This window comes from Aphelocoma coerulescens, chromosome 29 (assembly GCF_041296385.1).
Source record: "Aphelocoma coerulescens isolate FSJ_1873_10779 chromosome 29, UR_Acoe_1.0, whole genome shotgun sequence".
NCBI lineage: Eukaryota > Metazoa > Chordata > Aves > Passeriformes > Corvidae > Aphelocoma > Aphelocoma coerulescens.
In genome coordinates, this window is record NC_091042.1 from 3444535 (window position 1) to 3469405 (window position 24871).

Sequence of the window (24871 nt, forward strand, 5' to 3'; positions counted from 1 at the left end):
GAACGGGAACTGGGACCAGTAAGGAAAGCTGAGCAGATCCCTCCGGGAACAGCGACCGGGACCAGTAACGGCCCCGCACCGGGGCCGGCGATGTACTGGAACCGATCAGGGAGAGGTACTGGAATCAGCAGGGAACAGAGACTGGGACCAGTAAGGAGGGCAGAGCAAGTAATGACCCCGTACCGGGGCCGGCAGGGAATGGGGACGGGGACCAGTAAGGAAAGGAGACTGGAACCAGTGAGGAGTGCAGAGCAGATCCCACAGGGAACAGCGACTGGGACTGGTAAGGACGGACTGGGACCAGTAAGGAGGACAGAGCAGCTCCCACTGGGAACAGGGACTGGGACCAGTGAGGACAGACTGGCCTTACAGACCAGTAAGGACACAAGACTGGCACCAGTAAGGAGAGCAGAGCAGCTCCCACAGGGAGAACAAACTGGGACCGGTAGGGACAGACTGGAACCTGTAAGGACAGACGGCACCAGCAGGGAATAGAGACCGGCACCAGTAAAGGGAACAAACGGGTCCCAGTAAGGAGCCCCCCAGTGCCCCCCCGGGCGGGAGTGTCCCGGCGGTGGCAGCGGGGCTGTCCCGGTGTCCCCGTGTCCCTGTCCCTCCCCCAGCGCTGCCACTCTGCGCTGGCAGCGCCACCCGGGGGGACAGAACCGTCCTTCCGCCCTTCCCGCCTTGGGATCTGCCCGAATTTCCCGTTTTTCCCGATTTTTTCCAGGCAGGAAAATGCCCCAGAGCCCCGCGGGACACCGGCACCCCGAGACCCTGGGGGTCGGCAAAGCCATCGCCGTCCTCACCTCTGGGGGGGACGCGCAGGGTAAGGGACCCCAAAACCCCAAACCCCGGGATCCCAAAGCCCACGACCCCAAGACCTCCGGAATCCAAAGCCACGCCCCACATTCCCCCAAATTCCTAAAAATCCCCCTAAGTCCCCTGCAAATTCCCCCCCAAAACTCCCCAAATCCCCCGGGATCCCAAAACCCCCGCCACCCCAAATCCCCCCAAATCCCTAAAAATCCCCCTTCAAATCCCCTCAAAACTCCCCAAACCCCCCAGGATCCCAAATCCCCTGCCATACCAAAACCCCGCGGACCACAAAATTTGGGGGCGGGTGAGAGGGGGGAGACTCCTCTTGGGGTAAAAATCGGGATTCTGATCCCACAACCATCGAGGTTTTCCCTGGATTGGGGTTTTGGGAATGACCTTGGGGGGGATTTTGGGGTCGGGCGGAGCTCGGGGGGAGTTTTAGGGTGCCGGGGGGGGGGGAACGACGGTGACAAAATTCGGGGAGGGGACTCCAAGGGGACACGGGTGGCGCTTTGGCACAGAGGCAAAAAAATCGGGATTGCCCAAAATTCCAAGGATTCATCCCAAAATTTGGGGGTTTTCCGGGGGTCCCATGGGTGGGGGGGGACGGACGGACACGGGGGAGGGGTGCCAGGCCAGGGGGGCCCCCCCGGAGTGTCCCCTCCCCCCGTGTTTGTCAGCCGCGTCAGGCGCTGCCACCAAAGGTCACCGGGGCAAAAATAACCCGGGGGGGGATGGCAGCTGCGAGGGGGGGAACCGCGGGGGGGTAGGGGGGACGGATTTGGGGTGTCCCCAAGGGAGTGGCAGCTGGGGGGGGGTCGGTGACAGCTTTGGGAGTGTCCGGGGGGTGCCAGGTGTCTGGGGGGGTGGCAGAGTGACTGTGGCGTCCCGCAGGGATGAACGCGGCCGTGCGCGCTGTGGTGCGCGTGGGCATCTACACCGGGGCCAAGGTGTTCTTCGTGTACGAGGTCAGTGCCAGCCCCAGTCCCAAAATCCCACATTCTCACCCCAAAATGTGGGAAAAGGTGTCATTTAACCATTGTCCCCTCTGCCCCCCAGGGCTACCAGGGGCTGGTGGATGGTGGTGACCACATCAAGGAGGCCACGTGGGAGAGCGTGTCCATGATGCTGCAGCTGGTGAGGGACACGGACAGGGACGGGGGATGGGGACAGGGGGACACCGGGGGTCCCCTCCTGGCCTCATCCCAGTTTGTCCCTCACTGGTCCCAGTCTGAGCTGAGACTCAGTTGAAAATGACCCAAAACCAGAGCTGGGATGGGGGGGAGGGAAGGAGGGAGGGAAGGGTGGACACAGGGATGGACACAGGGATGGACGGAAGGATGGAGGGTTGGATGGACAGAGGGGTGGACAGACGGGACCAAGGCCACGCACTCCCTTTGCCCCCAGGGCGGCACGGTGATTGGCAGCGCGCGCTGCCAGGATTTCCGCACGCGCGAGGGGCGGCTCCGCGCCGCACGGAACTTGGCCAAGCACGGCATCACCAACCTGTGTGTGATCGGCGGCGACGGCAGCCTCACTGGCGCTGACACCTTCCGGGCGGAGTGGAGCGGGCTCGTGGCAGAGCTGGTCAAAACTGGTATGGGGGGGACAGTGGGGGAGCCGTGAAATCACCTGGGGTGGGGGAGAGGGTGGGGGACAAGAGGGAAAGGGTTGGGTTCAAAAGCACACAAAAATTTGGGTTTTTGGCACACAAAAATGTGAGTTTTTTCCCTAATAATGGAGGCTTGGGGCACTGTTGGAGATGGCTTAAGGGGGCACACAGAGGGAAAAGGGGGTGTGGTTCAAAAAATCAGGGTGTGGCCACCCAAAAATTCCGGGTTTTCCCCCAAAATGGAGCTTTGTGGAACCTCTGCCACCAAAGGGGCCATTTCGGGGGGGGCCTCACATTGAGAACAGGGGGTCTGTAAAGGTTTGATTCCAAAAGAGAAAGGTTTGGTTCCAAAATCCAGGTGTCCGACACAAAATACGGGGTTTTGTCACCCAAAACCGTGCTTTTGATCACCCAAAGCCATGTTTTTTGTTTTTTCCCCCCTAACAACCTCTGTGACACCTCTACCCCCGAGTGACCATTGGGGGTGACGTGCCCCTCCTGCCCATCGCTCCCCAGGTGCCATCACGGCAGAGGAGGCGCAGCGCTCAAGCCACCTGAACATTGTGGGCATGGTGGGCTCCATCGACAACGACTTCTGCGGCACCGACATGACCATCGGCACCGACTCGGCGCTGCACCGCATCATGGAGATCGTGGATGCCATCACCACCACGGCCCAGAGGTGACGGGGTGGAGACCCTAAACCTTACCCTAATACTAACCCTAAATCGCCAACACCACCAGAGTGCAGAGCTGACAAGGAGGTGACCCTAAACCCAACCCTGACCCTAACACTGACCATTACTCTGACCCTGACCCAAACACAAACACAAACCCTAACAGAGATTGTGGACACCATCGCCACCACGGCACAGAGGTGGCAGGGACACCCTCGTTGTCCCCAAGCCCCTGGTGTCCCCATTTTGGGTGGGTGATGCTTTCTTGTCCCCGCAGCCACCAGAGGACTTTCGTGCTGGAGGTGATGGGGCGGCACTGCGGGTACGTCCTGGTGGCACCTGGGGGGCTTTTGTCACCCCAAAAATTGGGGGAAGTGGCTCAAAAGGCGTTTTTGGCCCCGTTTCAGGTACCTGGCGCTGATCACGGCCCTGGCCTCCGGCGCCGATTGGGTTTTCATCCCTGAGTCACCCCCTGAGGATGACTGGGAAGAGCACCTGTGCAGGAGGCTGGCCGAGGTGGGACGGAGGGATGGACATGGGGTGGACACAGGGATGGACAGTGGACACAGGGAGGGATGGAGGGATGGCTGCAGGGATGTCCCCCGGTGCCCATCCCCCTCGTCACCCCGTGTCCCCCCAGACTCGTGACGGCGGCTCCAGGCTCAACATCATCATCGTGGCCGAGGGTGCCATCGACAAGCACGGCAAGGCCATCACCTCGGACAACATCAAGGATGTGAGTGGGAACGGGGGGGCACAGGGGACAGGAGGGACACAGGGGACAATCCCCTTCTCTCCCCTTTTGGGGCCGGTCACGGAGCTCTCCCGGTGTCCCCACAGCTGGTGGTGAAACGTCTGGGATACGACACCAGAGTGACCATCCTGGGCCACGTCCAGCGCGGGGGGACCCCCTCGGCCTTCGACCGCATCCTGGTGGGCACCTCCTTCCTCACCCTGACCCCACACGAGGGGACCCCAGAGGTGACACCTCCCCCCCCCCATGTCCCTTCAGGGCAGCAGGATGGGCGTGGAGGCCGTGATGGCGCTGCTGGAGGGGACGCCAGACACGCCTGCCTGCGTGGTCAGTCTGTCCGGCAACCAGGCTGTACGCCTGCCCCTCATGGAGTGCGTGCAGGTGGTGAGTGGGGACGGGGGGACACCGGGAGTGGCCCCAGACCCAGCCCAGGGATGGATCCCACACCAGGACACCCCAATCCCACCCGAGGGACAGATCCCACCTCATCCCACCCCGATCCCGCCCTAATCCCACCCAGGACACCCCGATTCCACCCCAAACCCCCTCTGTGCCCCTAGACCAAGGACGTCACCACGGCCATGAATGAGGGACGTTTCGAGGAGGCGCTGAAGCTGCGGGGCCGGTGGGTGGCACCTCCCTGTCCCCATCCCTGCACCCCAATGTCCCCAAAATGTCCCCAAACTCCAATTTCCCCAATTTTTAGGAGCTTCCAGAACAACTGGAACGTCTACAAGCTGCTGGCTCACATCCGCCCGCCCGCCACCAAGGTAGGGGACACTGGGGAGGGCACGGGGAGGGGCCCAACCAGGGACACCCTGATCCCACCCCAATCCCAGGACACCCCAGTTCCATCCCAGGACACCCCAGGGACAGATCCCAGCCCAGGACACCCCAGTCTCATCCAGGGATGCATCCCACCCCCATCCCATCCCAATCCCACCAAGGACACCCCAATCCTGCCACTGTCCCCAAGGCCACCTCAGCTGTGTCCGCTGTCCCCGCAGAGCAGTTACAACGTTGGCCCCAAAGTCACTCCAGGCTACCCCAATCCCATCACAGTCCCTGAGGCCACCTGACCTGTGTCCCCAATCCCCAAGGCCACCCAAGACATGTCCCCTGTCCCCAAGTGCCCAACCCTGTCCCTGTCCCCAGAGCGGGTACACGTTGGCCGTGCTGAATGTGGGCGCTCCGGCCGCGGGGATGAACGCGGCCGTTCGGGCGACCGTCCGGATCGGCCTCATCCACGGCCACCGCGTGCTCGCCGTGCACGACGGCTTCGAGGGACTGGCGTTCGGCATGGTGAGGGTCTGGAGGGGAATGGGGTGGGAAAAGGGTGGGGAAAGTGTTTGGGATGGTGAGATTCCTATAGGGAATGGGGTTTGAGATGGATTTGAGGGGCTGGCATTTGGGATGGTGAGAATCCTATGGGAGAGAGGGGTTGGGATGAGGAGATCCCTGTGGGATAAAGGAGTGCCCAGGGCATTTGGAGGGTTTGATTTTGGGGAGAGGGAGATACCTATACAGAAAAGGGGTGGGAAAAGGGGGTGGTAAGTGCTGGATGGGTTTGAGGGGTTGGAGATGGATTTGAAGGGTTGGGTTTTTGAATGGGGAGATCCCAGCAGGAAAATAGGGTGAGGAAAGAGTTTGTGAAGTGCAGGATGGATTTGAGGGGTTGGATTTTGGGATGGGGAGATCCCTGTGGGAAAAGGGTGTGAGAAAAGGGCCTAGAAGAAGCAGTTGTGCCCTGCAGGGATGGAGATGCCTCAGGAATTCCTCAGGATGGGGCTGTTTAACCCCTGTCCAAACCCCAGCCCCACTGTGGGTCTGATCTGCTGCTGTCCCCAAGCCAGGGGACATCGTGTAACCCCCTGAGAGGGCTGAGGGGACGTTGTGTGACCCCAAAACCTTCTCCCACCCCATTAACCCCTTGTTTCCCCCCCCCCACCAGGTGGAGGAGATCAGCTGGAACGCCGTGGGCAGCTGGACGGGGCTGGGAGGATCCAAACTGGGCACCAAGAGGTGACTTCCCCCCTCTGTGTGGGGTCATTTGGAGTCCCCACCCTGACCGGGCTCATCCAGGGGGGTTTCCCCTTCCCAGGACTCTGCCCAAGAAATATTTCGAGGAGATCAGCGCCAACATCAGCAAATTCGGGATCCACGCGCTCATTATCATCGGCGGCTTCGAGGTCAGTGGGGCATGGTCAGGGCGTGGTCAGGATGTGGCCAGGGGGATCAGGATGTGGCCAGGGCACGGTCAGTGTCCCCTGCTGTCCCCCAGGCGTTCACGGGCGGGCTGGAGCTGGTGGAGGGCCGTGCCCGCTTTGAGGAGCTCTGCATCCCCCTGTGCATCATCCCCGCCACCGTCTCCAACAACGTCCCTGGCTCCGACTTCAGCATTGGCGCCGACACCGCCCTCAACACCATCACCACGGTCAGACCCCGACCCTATAGCCCAATCCCACATCCCAAACACCATCACCATGGTCAGACCCCAAACCCTGCCCCATTCCAGACTTGTGACCTGATCAAATGGTCGGGGTGGGCACCCCAAATCCCCTGACCCCCAAACCCTGCCCTATTCCAGACGTGTGACCTGATCAAGCAGTCGGCCGCAGGCACCAAGCGCCGTGTGTTCATCATCGAGACCATGGGCGGCTTCTGTGGCTACCTGGCCACCATGGCCGGGCTGGCGGCCGGCGCCGACGCCGCCTATATCTACGAGGAGCCCTTCAGCAGCCGCGACCTGCAGGTGGGGACAGCCCTGGCCCCTGTCCCCAGTGCCACCGGGGTGGTGTGGGATGAGTGGGTTCCATTCCCAACCCCATTCCCAACTCCACTCCTGACCCCACTCCCACCCCCATTCCCAACCCTGTTCCAGCCTCCATTCCTACTCCATTCGTGACCCCGTTCCCCACCCCACTCCTGACCCCGCAGGCCAACGTGGATCACCTGATAGAGAAGATGAAGACCACGGTGAAGAGGGGGCTTGTGCTCAGGTGGGCCCTGGCTTAGGGGTGGGGACACCTGGGGGGGACCTCATGTCACTCCCGTGGGGGTTGGGTTTGGGATCAAGGGAATTGGGGTGTTTGGGGTCAGCAGAATTGGGGGTCTCACCGTGGTGATGGGGTCGGGAAAAGGGTTTTGGGATCAGGGGAAATGGGGAACTCCCATCGGGGTCTCACTATGGTGATGTGGTTTGGGATCTGAGGAGTTGCATTTGGGATTAGGAGAATTGTGTTTGGGATCCAGGGAACTGGAGGATTTGGGGTCTCACCGTGGTGACTGCATTTGGGATCAGGGAATTTTTTGGGATGGGGTGAATTGTGGGATTTGGCCCCAATCCTGCCCCCGCTGTAGGAACGAGCGCTGCAGTGAGAACTACACCACGGATTTCATCTACAACCTCTACTCCGAGGAGGGCAAAGGGGTCTTCGACTGCCGGAAAAACATCCTGGGGCACATGCAGCAGGTCGGAATTCCCTGAGAATGGGGTGAGGGTTTGGGAATTCCCCTGGGGGCGGGATCGGGGTTTGGGAGATTTCCCTGGGAATGGGATCGGGGTTTGGGGGATCCCCCTGGAAACGGGATCAGGTTCAGGGGATGTCCCCAGCTCATCTCAGATTCTCCTGGCACAGGGAGGCAGCCCCACCCCCTTCGACCGGAATTTCGGCACCAAGATGGGTGCCAAGGCCGTGGCCTGGATCACCGGGAAGATCAAGGAGTGCTCCCGGCATGGTGGGTGCTGCCGGAGGGGGGATTCCCAAAGGGATACCAGAGTGACCCCACATTCCCAAACGCTCCCAAAAGGGCCCTCACGCAGATTTTGGCCGGAGTTCCCCGCTTCTGGAAGGTCCCAAACATTCTCCACCTCCCTTCCTGCGGGTTTTCCCCTCCTGGAGGACCCCAAACATTCCCAACTTCCCCTCTCACGTCCCTGAAGGTTCCCCAAACATTCCTAACTCGCCTCCAGGAGGTTCCCAAACATTGCAATCCCCCTCCCAGGCCGGATCTTCGCCAACACGGCCGACTCCGCCTGCCTGCTGGGGATGCGCAAGCGCAGCCTGGTGTTCCAGCCCATCACCGAGCTGCGGCAGCAGACGGATTTCGAGTGCGTGCCCCTCCCTTCCCTCCCTCTCCCACCCAAAGTGGGAAAGTGGGACAAAGCCTGGGATGCTCCCAGATGTCCCCAGCTGTCCCTGTCCCTGTGTCCCCTCAGGCACCGCATCCCCAAGGAGCAGTGGTGGCTGAGGCTGCGGCCCATCCTCAAAATCCTGGCCAAGTACAACATCGAGCTGGACACGTCGGAGACGGCGCACCTGGAGCACCTGACCCGCAAGGTCCTGGTCCCCGAGGCCACCCTGTGACAGGGACAGCGGCCATGCCACCCCCAGGGAACCCCAAAACCCCTCTTCTCCTGCAGGCTTTTGGGGCTGGTTTGGCAATTTTATGGGATTTTGAGAAGCGATGTTGTCATGAGTTGAGGGTGGGTGGTGGAGGTTGAGGGTTTTAGGGTTAAAAGTCACAAAATGAAGATGTTTCAATAAATTCAGCATTCATCCAAGTGCTCCAGGTCTCTGTGAATCCGTGGAAAGGCAAACCTGGATCCCACTGACCCCAAATCCCTCCTGATCCTCAGGATTCCACTGCCCAGCACAACAGGGAGGGATAAAAGAGGCAAAATTTGAGTTTTCATCCCCACGTTCCTCACAGAAAACAATGGGGGTTTTTAGCTGCTTGGTTTCACCTTGGAGAGTTGCTCTTCCACTGGATTCTGGAACAGATTCCAAAAAAACCCCCAAGACCAACACCAAAGTGTGAATTCCTGGTGGGAAACCTCAGGAAGAGCTTGGGGAGATGGGAGGGAAGCCCTCAGCTCCACATGGAGCTCTCTGGGAATTTCCTTGGCCCACAAGAATTCCAGCCCTGCAAAATTTTGGTTTTTGAGGTGGTTTCACCTTTGATGCAGCATAAAAATTATGGATAAACAGGGAAAACCTCACTCTCCATGCTGGAGAAACACCTGGATCTTTTCATTTCCAGCTAATACTTCCCACAGGATTTCTCTGCATCCCAGCCCTTCATTTCCTGCCTCGGGCCCTTCCTAAAAGGAGAATTTTCCTCAAAACCCTTCCTTTCTCAAGGCAAAAAAAAAATACTAAAAAAGGGGAAAGACCAGATTAATCCAACAGCTGGGATATAATTTACCATCAGAGGGTGATTGTTCATTGCAGGAGGGTGAATGGGGGGACAGGGGAAGGAATGGAGAGGACAAAATGGATGGGATGGGAGAGAAATGGAGGGGACAAAATGGAGGGAACAGGGAGAAAGTGGAGGGAGCGTGAGGGGACAGGGGAAAGAAGTGGAGGGGACAGAGGCAGGAAATGGAGGGAACAGAGAGGAAAAAATGGAGGGAGCGTGAGGGGCCGTCAGGGCCCCAAGTGGCCAAGGAGAACAAAAACCACGGAGAGGAACCCGGCGGGTCCTGAGGTGAGCGGGGAACCCCTCCCAGGAGCGAGAAGCGATCGGGAGAAGGGAAGGCGTCCCTCCCTCAGGTGAGCAGCAGCAGGTACTCCTTGAGGCGGGCGGGCAGCGGCAGCTGCTGCACGGCCTGGGGCAGGAAGCGCAGGCCGAGCGAGCGGCGCACGGCGTAGCGTGACAGCGCCTGCAGCGTGCCCGGCGCCGAGCACAGCCGCGCCAGCCGCTGGCACAGCTGCGGGTCCCGGGCCACCTCCCAGGGCAGGCTCCCGTTCTTGCGCAGCTCAAAGTGTCCCGTGGCCCTGTGCAGCAAATCCAAGCAGGAATCCTCGCGCTCCGTGCCCAGGCCTCGCACCAGCAATGCCACCAGGCGCGAGATGGGGCTCTGGCCCTTCAGGTTGACCACACGCACCTCGGCGCCGAAGTCCAGCAGGACGCTGACGCTCTCCAGGTTGCCCTTCATGGCCGCCCAGCTCAGGGGGGTGTCGTTGTTGTAGTCCAGGGCATTGACCAGGGCGCCGTTGGCCAGCAGGGCCCGCACGCACTCGGCGTTGTTCTTGAAGGCCGCCCAGTGCAGCGGCGTGTCCTTGTTGCCGTCCAGGGCGTTGGGGTTGGCTCCGTACTCCAACAAAATCTCAACGCAGGTTTCATCCTTTTCTGCTGCGTAGTGGAGGGCTGTGCGGTTGTAGCCGTCCAGGGCGTTCACCTGGGGGGAAAAATGAAGATTTCGGGGTCAGGCAGCTGCCCCAGCTCAGCCCGGCAACAAGGGAAGAGCCACAGGTCCCAGATCCCAAATTTAGGGGAAAATGACGGGTTTGGGGCAGGAGCTGCCCAGCAGCCAGAGGAAAGTGGGGAAAAACCCCAGCAAATTTAGGGTCTAATTCTTGCTTCCCATCCTCCAAAATTTTAGCACAAAAATTTAGTTTCAATCCTTCCTCCACTCCCAAAATCTCAGCCGAAAAATTCCCTCCCTGCTGGGACAATGAACTTTCCCCTGGTGCCATTTTGTGAGCGGACACAAACCCACGGAATATCCTGAGCTGGAAAAGACCCACAAAGGTCATCCAATCCAAGCCCTGGCCCTGCACAGAACACTCAAAAATCCTGCCTTGTGCTGGGAGCATTGTCCAAACCCCAATCCCTGGGGCTTGTGCCCCGTGACCCTCTGGAGGATGAACTTTTTCCCAAAATCCAACTTAAACCCATCAGCTCAAACCCCAGCTCTTTATCAGCTCCTCCCTACTTCTCAGCCCCTTTTCTCAGCGTTTTTTACCGGTTTTTGGTTTTTCCAAAGCTTTACCTCGGCTCCTTTTTGCAGCAGCAGCTCCACACAGTCGGCATCAGCCACCATGCAGGCGCAGTGCAGGGGTTTGAGGGTGCCGTGCAGGCAGTTCACATCGGCGCCCTGGGGAGCACAGGAACCCCCCCGGGGTTAGGAATTCACCCCTCCCATCCCTTCAGAAAGGGTTAATCCACACAAATCCCGGGGGTTTGTTTGCAGGAACTGCCGAGAGCAGGAACCGCCTCGGGGTCAGGAATTCCCCCCTCCCATCCCTTCAGAAAGGGTTAATTCAGAGAAATCCCGGGGGTTCGTTCGCAGGGACGCTCCCGATCTCAGTCCCAACTCCCGGCTGCGTTTCACCAATTCATTCTCACCAAACGGTGCCCGCAGACCCCCGAAGACCCCTCCCCCCTCAGTCCCAGGGGTCCGGAGGGGGAAGGAAAAGCCTGGAGTTTCTAAACCAACCGGAGGTGCCCTAATCTTCCCGTATCGGGACCCAGAACTCCTCCAGGGAGTCCTCACGGAGGATCCGCAGGGACCGGAACACCCGGGAACAGCTCGGCAGTGCCCGTCATAGGCACCCGGAGCCCTTGGGGGAGTTAAGCGGCACGGCCCGGCCGCGGAACGTGTTCGGTGTCCCGAGCCCGGGGCTCACCCGGCCGATCAGATCCTCTACGTTGTCCCGGGGGAAAGAGCGGATGGCGGCGATGGTGCGGATGAGGCGCTCGGACAGCGAGTACTTGCTCTGGATGCTCTGCATGATGTACCACATGGCGCGGGCCGCGCCGCGGCATCCCCGTCCGGCCCCGGGGCGGGCCGGGGAGCGGCCCGGGCCGGGCCGAGGCGCAGGAGAAGCCGCGGGTGGAGCCGCGGCGGTTCCGGAGGAATCCGGAGTGGTTGCGGAGCGGTCCCGAGGCTCTTCTGGGGGTTCCGAGGCGCTTCTGGGGGTTCCGAGGCGCTTCTGGGGGCCCCGGGCCGCTCCCAGCGCGTCCCTGGAGCAGCAGCGGCCGCCGGCCCAGCGCGAGGCGGAAACGCCGCTAACCGAAATGACGTCATCCCCAACGGCGCCGCGTCCCCACCAATCCGGCTCCGGCGCCCCCGCTGGTCCCGCCCCCTCCGTTCCTTTCCTCCAATCGCCAGCGCCGGCCGCCCTTGGGCCACGCCCCCGAACGGATTCCCACCAATCCGCGCTCTCCGCGGATCACGAAGCCCCTCCTCCATTGACGCCCTCGCGACCCCCGCCCCCCTTTTTCCCCAATTTCCCCCCTTTTTCCCCACTTCCCTCCCTTTCCTCCCACACCCGGCATTTCCCTTGGGCCACAGCCCCACCGCCCCACCAACCAATAGGAACGCAGCACCGGCAGCACGGCCTCGAAACGTCACCGGGGCGGGGCCACGCGGGAGAGGCCACGCCCCCGCCCCAGAAACGGACCCCAAATGGCCCCAAAATTGGCACTTTTTTACTAATTTTAAACTTCTCCTCCCCCCGGCCATCTCCAGGGCCAGGGGGAAGCCCCGGAGCTCCTGTCCAGGAGCCGCGGGTCCCTTCTTTTGTCATTTATGGCCGTGGATTGGGATCCCACTGGGAGCGCTCGCCCCTCGCCGGCCGCAGAGCAGAGCCCTAAATAAAGGAAAATGGTCCTGGCTACCGAATTTTGGGGGTGGCTACCGAATTTGGGGGTCTTGTCTTGATTTAGGGAGAAAAGAGGCGGGATAAGGGAGGGGGTGGAGCTGGGGTCCTCCCAGTGCTCCCAGTAACCCCAACCTTCCCTCCCAGTAACCCACCCCCCCTTCCAGTCCCTCCCAGTAACCCCCTCCCAGTGCCCCCAGGTCCCTCCTAGGGCTCCCCATATCCCCTCCCAGTCCCTCCGAGTTTATCCCAGTCCCCCCAAATCCCCCTCTCCGCATCTCCCAGTTTATCCCAAAGCCCCCAGTCCCCTCCCAGTCCCTCCCAGTTTATCCCAGTCCCCCCAAAATCCCCCTCTCCGCATCTCCCAGTTTATCCCAAAGCCCCCAGTCCCCTCCCAGTCCCTCCCAGTTTATCCCAGTCCCCCCAAATCCCCCTCTCTGCGTTTCCCAGTTTATCCCAAAGCCCCCAGTCCCCTCCCCGTCGCCTCCCAGTGCCCCCAGTACCTGCCCCTCGCTTCTCCCAGCCCGGGGGGGCACTAAGGGGGGAAAGGGGCGTTAGGGGGGGTTTGGCGTCACCCCATAGATGGGGGTCAGCTCTGAGGGGCTTCTCTGGGGGAGGGCTTGGGGTGCTGCGGGAGGTTAGGGGGGCTCTGGGCACCTTCCGTGGGGCTTGGGGCTCGTATAGGGAGAAATCGGGGGTTGGGAGTTCCACCTTGGGGCTTTGGGGTCCCTGTGAGGAGAGATCAGTGGTTTGGGGTCCCTATAGGGACAGATCAGGAGTTTGGGGTCCCACCGAGGGGTTTTGGGGTTCCTATAGGGAGGGATCAGGGGTTTTGGGGTCACACCGTGGTCCTATATGAGCTTTCGGGTTGCCTCCTTGGAGGTAAAGAAAGGGGGTGGGGCTTGGGGCAGTATTTTGGGGTAAATCCTGTAGGATTTGGGGTCACTCACCCACGCTGGAGGCCAGAGGGGTCCCTGCATCCCTGTAGGCTACACCCACCTGTAGGGAGGGTGCAAAGCATTACGGGAAACACTCCCAAGTTTTAGGGTGCCCCCAATTTGGGGAGAGGTCTCACCTGCCATCTTGGGGTGCTGCGAGACCGGGGGGGCTCCAGTGGGGCAGAGCGGCTGCAAAAGAGGGGTGGGAGGTTTTGGGGCCCCCCCCGTGCAATTGGGGGACCCCACCCCAAATTTAGGGCGCCCACCCCTTACCTGACCACTTGGCTGCTGAGCTGTTGGCGGGGCTGGGGGGTGACTGGAAGGGAGAGGGGAAAATTTGGGGCGACCCCATGAGCAAGGAGGGGAGGGGGAGGGGCTTTAAGGTTTGGAAGACCCCCTTAATAATTTGGGGGAGCCCTTACCTGACTGTGTGGGGGAGGGACGGGGAGTGCTGCTGTGGCTGCTCCAGCGCCAGCCCGGGGAGAGCTGTGGGGAGATTTGGGGGGCAGTTTTGGGGGGCGGGGGGCAGTTTGGGGGTGAGGGAAGGGGCAGGGGGGCTTGGGAGGGCAGTTTGGGGGTGAGGGAAGGGGAAGAGGGCTTCGGGGGTCACCTGAATGCGGCGCAGCTCCGCGTTCTCCCGGCGAAGGGACTCCAGCTCCCTGGGAAGGGAGAGGATTTTATGGGGGGTGGGAATTCCCCCCTTTTGGAGTGGGGATCCCCCAAAAGGGCAGCTGAGGGGGCCAGAGCAAAGGGGTGGAAGCTCACCAAGATGGCAGCGAATGGCAGAACATGCTGTCACCAACATGGCAGCCAAGGGGGGGTAAGACCCTCCCAAGAAAGTGGCCAGAAAGATGAGGATTCTCACCAAGACGTTGCCCAAGGATGCCTCACCCACATGCCCAGAGGAGCCCAAGATGGAGGAGTGAACCCCCTACCATGGCATCCCCCTCACCTCCTCCTCTCCCCCAGCTCCTCTCTGGCCTTCTCCAGCTCCGCCTGCGCCCACCGAGCTCTGTCCCGGTGCGAGTCCAGCAGCAGCTGCGCCTGTGCCAGCTGGAACCGCCACACCTGGAAGACGTGGGTCACCCCCTTGTCCCTCTCACCTGCGTGTGGGGCTGGGGACAGCGGTGGAACCTCATCCCCTGCCACCTGCGTCCTCCTCACCTGCGTGACGTGGGCAAGGTGCTTGAGGGCGATGGCCACCGGGCTCTTGAAGAAAACCTTCTCCTGCGGGCGCATCTGTTGGGGACGGGGGCTTCAAAATGATGGGAAGAGGGTTGGGAAGTGGGAGAGGAAAAGAGTGGGAAGGGGTGAGGGCGAGGGGACACAGGGCACAACATGGCGGGCACTGGCCTGCTGGGATAGGGGCAGGTAGCGGCAGGCGGTGGCACAAACGGGGCAGGGACCTGTGGGAGGGGGAGAAAAAAGTGAGAAAAGTGAGAGAAAAAGATGTCCAAAAGTCCCGAAAATTGTGTTCCTTAAGAGAAATGGACCATTTTCCCTCATTTTAGGGTTTTAAATTGAGGCAGGGTCCTCCATTTCCACCATTGTAAGGGTTTAAACTGAGGGAAAATCCTCCTTTTTCCATCATTTGAGAGAGAAAAATTGAGGGGAAACCCTTTTTTCCCGGTATTTTAGGGGTTTAAATAGAGGCCAGAGCCCATTTTATTTGCTTAAGTTGAGGTGACCCCTCCTTTTCCCCTCATTTTAAGGGGTTAAATTGAAGGAAATTCTCCCTTTCTCAGCGTTTTAAGGGCTTAAATTGGGGTTTTGCCTCAATTTTACCTGTGCCCCCACAGCCCTCGCACAGGATGTGGCCGCAGTTGGTGATGGCGAACCGGGCGCCATCCTGGCGGAAGCAGCGACTGCAGTGGAACCAGTCCATGGCGGGGCTGGGGTGAGGAGCCGCCTGTGACGCCTCCACACGCGAGGGCCTGGGAGAGAATGAGGGGGAAAGGCGAGAGGAAAAGGGTGGGAAAAGGTGAGAGGAAAAAAGGGAGGGAAATGTGAGGGGGAAAGGGCCGGAAATGCGAGGGAAGAAGGGCCGGAAGCGTGAGGTGAAAAAGGGCGGGAAAGCTGAAGGGGGGAAAAAGGGCGGTAAAAGAGAGAAAAAAGGCGGGAAATGTGAGGGAAAAAGGGTGGGAAAAGGAAGGGGAAAAAGGACCACATAGATGGGGACAGGGAAACCGAAATGGGGACACCAGAATGGGGACAGCAACACCTGGGCCTGTGGGGACTCTTATGAGGATGGGGAAATTGGGATGGGACACCAAAATGGAGATGCCATGAGGGGACAGGGCCACCAGGATGGGTACGCTTGGGTTGGGGACACTGGGATGGGGACACCGGGATGGGGACACTGATGGGGACACTGTGATGGGGATAGGGACGGTGGGATGAACATGCTGGGATAGGGACCCCAGGGTGGGGACAGGAACTCCAGGACAGAGATGGGGACCCCAGGATGGGAATCCTGGGAGTTGGGCACACAATCTGCCGATGCCATCAATAAAAGGTCCCCGAGCAGTGTCATCCCACCATGCGGATTTGGGGACACCACCCGGGGGGTGACAACGACATTGTCCCACTGTGAGATTTTGGGGTCATCCCCAGTGATCCCAGTGTGGCCACAGGGAGCTTTTCCCATCCTCCAGGATCCAGTGCCTGGGGTGGCGGAAGGAGATGGGGACCCCTCACTCTGACCCCAGCACCCCCAAACCCTCCGGGGGGATCTGGAGGTGTGGGGTGCAGGAGGAGCACCCCAAAACCCCAATCCCACAATCCCAAAATCTTGTGATCCTCTGGCCTTGTTGTGTAACTCCAACCATTTTTAATTCTTGGGGGGTCAGGAAAAGGACCCCCAGAACACTGAGGGAGATCAGAGATTTGAGGGGGTCCAGTGGGAGACCCCAAAACCCTGATCCTGCTATTCCATGCTCCCAGAATCCCAAAATCCCGCTAAATCTTTGGCCTTGTTGCATAATTCCAACAGTTTTTAATTTGTGGGGGGCAGGAAAAGCACCCCTAGAATATCGGGTGAGGGGCTCAGGGTTTGCAGGGTGCAGGAGGCACCCCAAAACCTCAATCCTACTATTACCTGATCCCAAAATTCCTCGATCCCACTGTTGAACCCCCCGGCCTCATTGTGTAATTCTGACTACTTGTAATTCTCAGGGTGGGGGAAAGCAGGAAACGCCCCAATAAAACCCTAAGCGGGGAAACTCAGTGAGGTGGGGGGTACAGGGGGCACCCCAATCCCACAATCCCGGAATTCCGTGATCTCTCGTTGTGCAATTCCAACCATTTTTAATTCGGGGGGCGGGGAGGGGGCAGAAATGCACTCCCACACCGTCGTGAGGGGAAATCTGGGGGGGCACGGGGGCTACCCCAAAACCCCGATCCTGCTACCCACCAATCCCGCTATCTCGGGATCCCGTGATCCCTCATTGTGTAATTCCAACCATTTTTAATCCCTGGGGGCGGGGGGGCAGGAAACGCCCCAATAAACCCCTCTGAGGGGGGACCAATAAGGGATTTGGAGGGGACGCAGGGGACACCCCGAAGCCCGCCCGGATTCCGCCGTTCCCGGAATCCCTGGATGCCGCTGCCGAACCCTCCGCCCTCGTTGCGTAATTCCAACCATTTTTAATTCCCGGGGGGGCAGGAAACGCGTCGCTGCCGTTACACAAAGCAGGAAGGGGGGGGAGAACTTTGGGGGGCCCCCCTGTCTTTAATCTCCCCAAACCCACCCTGTCCACCCCCCCCAAATCCACTTCCCGTTTGGAAAACACCCCCCTTCCCAAAATAATAAAAAACCCCAACAATTCGGGCAATTCTCACAATTCCCCCCCACTCAAAATCGGGCGGTTCGGGGGTGTCCCTGCCGGGACCCTCCCTTTTTTTACCCCCAAGGTGTTCCCCCCGCCCAAATTCCCGTTTTTCCAAGGGTTTCCCCCCGCTTTTCCCAGCGTTTTTTCCCCGCTTTTTTCCCAGTGGCGCATCCGGCGGGGAATGGGATGACGGGACCTTCCTGTTCCCGGCCCCGCGCCCGCCTCGCGCCCGGGGGACGCCCCCGCCACGACCCCCCTGCACCCCCGAGCCCGACGGGACTCCCGGAGCCGCCCCCGGGCCCCCCCGAAACCCCCCCGGGCCTCCCCCCGCCGCGGAGCCGCCGTGGTGAGTCGGGGGGCGCGGGGGGAGGGGAGGGAAACGCCGTTTTGGGGGGGGAGGGATGGGACGGGAGAGAGCGGGGACCCCCCCTAAAGAAATTGGGAGACCCTCCCCCCAATTTGGGATATCCCCGGTCTTGGATTTGGGATGGGGGAGGAGATGACGGCGATGGATTGGGGGGGAGGCGATGGCTTCGGGGGGGGAGGGGAGGGGAGAGGAGAGAGCGGGGACCCCCCCCCCCCCCCAAAATCTGGGAGACTTCCCCCCCCAATTTGGGATACCTTCGGGTTTGGATTTGGGATGGGAGGGGCGATGGCGGGGGGGCGCCGATGGATTGAGGAGGGGGGAAACGCCGTTTTGGGGGCTGGAAAAGAGGGAAAAAGGAGAGTGGGAACCCTCCCACAAAAAATTTGGGAGACCCCCCCCCCGTTTGGGATACCCCCGGGTTTGGATTTGGTATGGGGGAGGCGATGGCGGATGGATGGCAAAAGATTCGGGGTGGGGGGGATGTGGATGAACGGCGGGGTTTGGGGGTGGAAAGGGGAGGGAAGAGAGCGGGGACCCCCCCACCCCCAGAAGAAATTTGGGAGACCCCCCCCTACAACTGGGGATACCCCCGATGTTGGATTTGGGATGGAGGGGAACGATGGATTCCCCCTCTGCTGGGGAGGCAGACGGGAACGAGGCGCCGTTTTGAGGATTGGAAAAGATAGAAAAAGGAGAGTGGGGACCACCCCCCCAAATTTGGGAGACCCCTCCCCGACTGGGGACACCCCCAGTCTTGGATTTGGGATGGGGAGATGGCGGGGGGAGCAGCAATGGATTTGGGGGGGGGAGGGGGATTTTTCCAACCGTTTTTGGGTTTGGAAAGGAGAGGGAAGAGAGCGGCGACCCCTCCCGAAAAACTGGGACACCCTGCCTCCCCCCTGCTCGAGGATAACCCTGATCTTGGATTTGGGATGGGGGCGGCTGTGGATTGGGGCCGGGGTGGGGGTGAGGCACCGTTTTTTAGGGTTGAAAGGGGGGTAAAAAGAGAGTGGGACCCCCCCGCCGCACAGCTGGGGATAACTGCAGTCTTGGATTTGGGATGGGGGTGGGAAGGACCAGGTGCTGGTTTTGAGGGCAGAAAGGGGGGGGAATGAGAGGGACACCCACCAAAAAATTTGGGAGACCCCTCTCCCAAAAAAATTTGGGATACTCCTGTGTTGGATTTGGAGGGGGGGGATATGGATGAACCATTCTTGGGGAGGGGGGACAGGAGAGTGGGGACCCCTCAAGAAAACCTGGGAGCCCCCCCAGTGTTGGATCTGGCTTGGGGGGTGAATTCTGGGGATGGTCCCTGGGGCTCCATCATTCTTTTGTACCCCCTCCCCAAAATTAAATGGGGTGGGAGCAAAATGGGGGGGACTGGGGGGAATCTGGGGGGACCCTGGGTGATTTGGAGGGCCCCAGGTAATTTTGGGGGGCACTGGATGACCCCCCTCCTTTGTGACCCCCCTGTCCATGTTGCTCCATTTACCCCCCTCCCAGATTTTGGGGGCTGAGTCCGGAGCAGCTGCGCGACCCCCCGAGACCCCCCCGAGAGCAGGTGGGGGGGAATTGGGGGGCACAGGGGGATTTGGCAGGGCACAAAGGGATTTGGGGGAGAACAAAGGGATTTTGGGGAGAACAGGAAAATTTGGGGGGGCACAGAGAGATTTGAGGTCACATGGGGGAGTTTGGGGTTACACTGAGGGATTGGGGGGGACACAAAGGAATTTTGGGAGGAACATGGATTGGGGGGCACAGAGGTTTCTGGAAGGATGAGACTTAGGGGGGCATGAGGGGATTTGGGGTTGTACTGAGGGGTTTGGGTGGGTAACACAGAAGGATTTGGGGGGTACAGGGAAATTGAGGGGGGCACAAAGGGATTTGGGGTCACACAGAGGGATTTGGGCTCAGAGGGAGGATTTTGGGGTCACGGAGGATTTTAGGGTCACACTGAGAAATTTGAGGGGCACAGCAGGAACCAGGATGCAACTGGAATTTGGAGGGGGGCTGGTTCTGCGGGCTGGGGGGGTCCTGGGGGGGTGGTTGGGGTGCTCAGGGCTCCCCCTGACTCCACAGTCCCCCTGGGAGCCCCCATGGAGCAGGAGGAGCCGGATGTGGTGGAGCTGCAGGACTCGGACGAGGGAGACGTGGTCCGGAGGGTCTTCATTGGTGAGGGGGACCCTAAAACTGGGGGGGAGGGAGGGGTGGCCTTGGTAACCCAGGTAACTCCAGGTAAGCCAAAAAGGGGATAAAAAAGGAAATTTGGGGGGGGGGGGGGGGGTGTCAGGCAGATTTGGGGGGCTCCAGGCACCCCAAGAAGGGGATACAGGCAATTTGGGGGTGCTCCAGACACACCAAGAAGGGGATACAGGCAATTTGGGGGTGCTCCAGACACACCAAGAAGGGGGTAGAGGCGTTTGGGGAGGGTTCAAGGTACTTTTGGGAGTCTCCAGACACCACTGGAGCGGGGTAGAGGCATTTGGGGGGGCTCAAAACACTTTTGAGGGGGTTCCAGACACCCCAAGAAGGGCCCAGCCCCTTTTCAAGGTACAACAAACATTTGGGTCGGGGGTCCAGCCCCTTCTGTGCCCTCACCCCCCTCCTCGTGTCCCCCCCAGCTGATGACGGCATCGTGAGCGATGGTGAGGCCGAGGTGCTGCCGCACGAGATCATCCGCACGGTGATCCCGCACAGCCCCCTGCGCCCGCCGCCGCCCCGCAGCGCCCCCGGCCCGGCCCCGGGGGGCTCTGAGGAGGGTGGGGGGCGGCGGGGGGGGGGGCCGCCAGCGCCCCTTCATCTGCAACGAGTGCGGCAAGAGCTTCAGCCACTGGTCCAAGCTGCTGCGGCACCAGCGCACGCACACGGGCGAGCGACCCAGCACCTGCGGCGAGTGCGGCAAGAGCTTCTCGCAGAACTCGCACCTGGTGCAGCACCGGCGCACGCACACTGGGGAGAAGCCGTACCGCTGTGGCCACTGCGGCAAGAGCTTCTCCTGGAGCTCCAACCTCATCCAACACCAGCGCATCCACACCGGGGAGCGCCCGTACGGCTGTGCCGAGTGCGGCAAGAGCTTCACGCAGAGCAAGAACCTCATCAAACACCAGCGCACCCACGCCGGGCCAGGGGCGGCGCGGCCGCGGCGCTGTGCCCACCCCGCGGGCGCCCCGAGGGCGCTGAAGGGGCCGCGGGTCGAGGGCGAGGGGCCCGCAGGGGGCGAGGGCCGCGGACAGGAGCCGCTGATCTGCGTGGAGTGCGGGGAGAGCTTCGCGAGGAGTGCCGCGCTCAGGAGACACCGCCGGGGGCACCGCCCGCTCTTCGTGCCCTGAGGGGACATTGTGGGGACAACGGCACTGGGTCACGGGGACTGTGACAGTGCCCTGGCACCACCGCCCACTCTTCATGCCCTAAGGAGACAATGGCACCGTGATGTGGAGAGACAGTGGGAAGATGCCCCAGCACCACCTGCTCTTCCTGCCCTGAGGGGACATGGGGACACTGCAGAGAGGGCACAGAGACAGTGGGACAATGCCCTGGCACGGCAGGGACGCTGCCTGCTCTTTGTGCCCTGAAGGGACATGGGGACAGTGGCACCGGGATGTGGGGACAGTGGGACAATGCCCTGGCACCACCTGCTCTTCATGCCCTGAGAGGACAATGCGGGGACACTGTGGAGGGACACATGGACAGTGGGACGCTGCCATGGCACTGCCCAGGACACCACCTGCTCTTCGTGCTCTCAGGGGACCTGGGGACACCTGCGGAGGGGACACACGGACAATGGGACAATGCCCTGGCACCGGCAGGGATACCGCTCTCGCTCTTGGTGCCCTGATGGGATGCGGGGACTGTGACACAGGGACAGCATTGTGAAGGAACAGCAGGACACTGCCCACTCCTCGTGCCCTGAGGGGACATGGGGACACTGTGGAGGGGACAAACTGGCAGCGGGACACTGCCCCAGCATTGCCCGCTCTTTGTGCCCTGAGAGGACATGGGGACAGCAGGACAATGCCCTGGCACCAGAGGGGGCACAACCCTGCTCTTTGTGCCCTCAGGGGACGCGGGTACACCGTCATGGGGACATTGTGGAGGGACTCTTCATGCCCTGAGGGGACATGGGGACATTGCAAAGGGTCACTGGGGAGAGCAGGACAATGCCCTGGCACCATCCCTCTTTGTGCCCTGAAGGGACGCGGGGACAATGTCATGGGGACACACAGGCAGTGGGACACTGCCCTGGCACCACCCACTCTTCAGGCCCTGAGGGGATGCAGGGGATCGTGCTGTGGGTGGGGGACACATGGGGACACATGGACACTGTCCTGGCACCGGTGGGGAAACCGCCCACTCTTCATGCCCTGACGGGACATGGGGACACATGGAGAGTGGGACACCCCAGTGGGGGACACATGGGACAGGGGACATGGTGCCACCATGCCAGGGGACACAGGGAGCATGCCATAGGCAGGACATGGTAATAGAGATGGGGACACACGAGTTGTGCCACGGGTGAAGGGACATGGTGACACCAAGCTGGGAGACAGTGGGGGACGCCTGGACTGGGACAGGGGCAGGACACGGTGACACCAAGGGGGAGGACGCACGGACAGGACAGAGTGACACAGAGCTGATAGCCCCGAGCCCTCCCCTCCCTCTGCCCCATGTCACCCCTGGTGCCTCTCGCTGTCCGCATCGGTGCCACATCCCAGAGCTGTAAATAGGGGAGGGGGTGAGGTGAAACTGGGAGCCCTGTGTGGGGGTGGGAACCCCCGGGGGGGAGGGAGGTAACACCGGGACCCCCCTGTGGGGTGGGGAGGGGGCGGGGCTGGGGCTGGGCTGTGAATAAAGTTGTGTTTTGGGGGACCTGGGGGTTGTTTTTGGGGGGCGACAAAAATTTGGGGGGGCAAAAGTGCCCCGAGAAGGGGTAGGGATAACCCCGGGGGGGGTTGAGAACTCCTGGGGGAGGGGGAAAAAGCCCCCGGGTGGGAATTTGGGGGCTTCAGGGGGTCCCAGCTCAGTCCCTGCAAAGCCCAAAAGGGGGGGGGGGGAGGTGACAGAGGGGTTTTGAGGGGCAAAAAGTGGATCTCAAAACTGGGCCCAAAAACCAGGCAGGAGTCAAGGGAAACATGGGGGTTAGGGGGCCCCAAAGTGGGGTGGGCACCCCAAAACATGGGAGGGGTTGGGGGGTGGGGCAAAACAGGGTCAGGGGGTCTGCAACGTAGGGAAGAGTCAGGGGAGAATAGGGATATGTGGGGGCTCAGAGGGGACCCCCCTAAAATTGCGAACGGCACGGGATTTCTCCCAGACCAAAGCTGCCAGCAACTGGCTGCCCTTGGAGTGCCAAATGCCACCCCCAAACTGACAGCAAGAACTGGGCGGGGGCTGAGTTTTGTTTCCCATGGAAAAGGGCCAGCGTTTGCCTCCAGGGGAAATCCCTTGGGGATTTGCTACTGGGACCAAGGATCCATTTTCTGAAGGGAGTCCTTGAAACACCTGTGAGAAATGAGGATGCTGCAGCCAGAACAATGGGAATGGAGAGTCCATAGTGAATGTTGTCTGGTGAGTCTCTCGATATCTGATCTAATGCTGTGCTGTCAGCAAGTGACCTCATTCTGATTTAATGGTCCCAGTGTGCTGAAAGTACACACTGAAGTACAAAATGCCTGTGGGAAGGTTCATGCTCCCAAGGGATTGGTCTAGGGATGTGCAGCTTCTGAACTGCACAAGTAATTCAGATTGCCACAGCTGCCTGCTGGGCCATGGTTCTGGGCCAGGAGTATCAGGAAGGCAGCATCTTTGCTGCCAGCTCAACAGTTATTTTCCTTGGAGCTATCAAGACAAAAACAAAATGGTGATCATGCCCCACTTGCAAACCACAGAGCACGATCAGTGCCATAACTGTGTATTTTTTTTCCTGCTCTCTGCAACTCTCTCAAGGATGCCCTGAAGTGCTCTGGCTCATGGCAATATAATCTGTGTGTAACAGCTTCCCGTGCCTGTCTGTGCAGCTGGGTCAGTCACAGGCTGTTCCATAGAATCCCTCAGGCTGGAAAACCCTTTGAGACCATCAGGTCCAACTGCTGCCCCAGCACTGCCAGGGCCACTCCTTACCCCTGTCCCCAACTGCCACATCAAGAACCACCCACTGACAAAAATTGGGGTGAGGGCTGCAAGCACAGACAGTGCCATTGCTCACTGGCAGGGGGTCTGGGGGTTCCCAGAGGGCATCCAAAACCCCTGGCCTTCCCAGGCAGGATGGCTGGTGTGGAGAACACAAGGTGCAGGTGGGAGCATCCCAAAGCCAGACTAGGGGTCATTTCCCTGAAGTTCAAGGAACCCATGCTCAGAGCACCTTTAACTCCACTGTGCTTGGGACCTTTTTGTAGGTGTAGGTTTTTATGCACTTGGAAACAGATCTTGGGATCTGCCAGTGAATTCAGTGAATTGTCCCAGCCAGAGGCCTTTTGGTTGACCTAAAAAGTAGATTTTGAACCCTCAAGCCACAGGGTTTGTAGTGTTTTTCAACAGCAGAGCAAGACTCAATGGGTTATCCTGTTCAGCTGACCCCACGAGGGCCAGGTCAGCTGGGACAGCCCTTGCTGTCATGCATTTTCCTCCCTCAGAGAAAGAAACCACTTGGCTTTACTCTGCAGGGTTCACTGAGGCTGTGAATTGTAATCCAGAGCATCTTCAGGCTCCCAGTGCTTGGGGCTGTGGTCTTTGGTGTGCAGAACACACCCCGATCTGTGTAACTCAGGTTTGGATGCACATTTCCAGTTACTCGGACTGGGAAGAGGCCAAGAGGGTGGTGGGAAGGGCTTTCTCCCAGGCCTGAACACCCTCAAGGCAGGGACGATTTTTAAATGTTTGTTGTCTTTTGTTTCCCAGCCCAGGGCTAAACTGGTGTTCCCTGAATTGGATGCACAGTTAGGGCATCCAAAGGATCGTGGCAAGCGCAGCACTGAAAACATCAGGATGAAACAGTTCTCAAGAAACTCAACTTTCTAAAACATTTGTCAAGATAAAACAATACAGGAATGACCTTGAAAGAAAAGCCCCTGTCAAGAAAAGCAGCAGGAGAACAGTTGTGAACAGAAACACTAAGGAATTGCTGCTGGCTCTCGGTCCCGGTGTCCTGTTTTTCTCTGGCAGGTTTTGTACTGAATTGAAAGGCAGTGTTCTTGCCTCTGCGAGGCACCTGCATCCTACCTGCGGAAGGAGAAAGTGTGGAGCGGTAAGTGGGAGGAAGGACCATTTTTAGATCTACCCTTGGATTCCAGTTCCTCGTGGAGGGTCTGTGCTGCCTGAAGTACAAACAAAGTAAATCCTGGAGTACCTGTTCGTTCGCCTGCTGAGCTTGGAAGAGACACACTGGACATGAAATTCCAGGGAAGCTGCACTTGCAGTAGTGTCTGGAGCAAGAAGCAGTGGAAGCTGTTTGCTGTCTGCTTGTTCCCCACCTTCACCTCAGTTTCCTGGGG

General features: G+C 60.1%; 4 protein-coding genes across 4 annotated transcripts; 2 read left to right on the top strand and 2 right to left on the bottom strand.

Annotated features, from left to right (window-relative positions):
• The first annotated feature begins 627 nt into the window (after positions 1-627).
• On the top strand, positions 628-8430 carry PFKM (phosphofructokinase, muscle). Its single transcript, XM_068997759.1, has 22 exons — positions 628-829; positions 1714-1787; positions 1879-1956; positions 2227-2416; positions 2948-3113; positions 3386-3430; positions 3516-3624; positions 3749-3844; positions 3949-4041; positions 4121-4246; positions 4423-4487; positions 4569-4632; positions 5018-5164; positions 5814-5884; positions 5964-6051; positions 6144-6296; positions 6450-6614; positions 6800-6861; positions 7223-7334; positions 7501-7600; positions 7868-7973; positions 8082-8430. The coding sequence occupies exons 1-22, from the start codon at positions 739-741 to the stop codon at positions 8227-8229; spliced, it is 2349 nt and encodes a 782-aa protein (XP_068853860.1). The 5' UTR covers positions 628-738; the 3' UTR covers positions 8230-8430.
• Positions 8431-9037: 607 nt separating this feature from the next.
• On the bottom strand, positions 9038-11654 carry ASB8 (ankyrin repeat and SOCS box containing 8). The gene is made up of 3 exons (XM_068997761.1): positions 11278-11654; positions 10641-10745; positions 9038-10046 (listed from the first exon to the last, which is right to left on the bottom strand). The coding sequence occupies exons 1-3, from the start codon at positions 11392-11394 to the stop codon at positions 9414-9416; spliced, it is 855 nt and encodes a 284-aa protein (XP_068853862.1). The 5' UTR covers positions 11395-11654; the 3' UTR covers positions 9038-9413.
• Positions 11655-12117: 463 nt separating this feature from the next.
• RNF212B (ring finger protein 212B) lies at positions 12118-15154 on the bottom strand. Its single transcript, XM_068997757.1, has 11 exons — positions 14976-15154; positions 14544-14596; positions 14355-14429; positions 14143-14258; positions 13801-13849; positions 13613-13676; positions 13464-13506; positions 13328-13379; positions 13203-13251; positions 12756-12787; positions 12118-12243 (listed from the first exon to the last, which is right to left on the bottom strand). Exons 1-11 carry the CDS (start codon positions 15073-15075, stop codon positions 12181-12183), a joined length of 696 nt encoding a protein of 231 aa, XP_068853858.1. The 5' UTR covers positions 15076-15154; the 3' UTR covers positions 12118-12180.
• Positions 15155-18830: 3676 nt separating this feature from the next.
• LOC138099959 (zinc finger protein 787-like) lies at positions 18831-22158 on the top strand. The gene is given in 4 exon segments (XM_068997587.1): positions 18831-18948; positions 19467-19559; positions 20009-20160; positions 20162-22158. Coding segments are annotated over 4 exon segments (885 nt in total). The 5' UTR covers positions 18831-18863; the 3' UTR covers positions 20717-22158.
• Positions 22159-24871: the final 2713 nt, after the last annotated feature.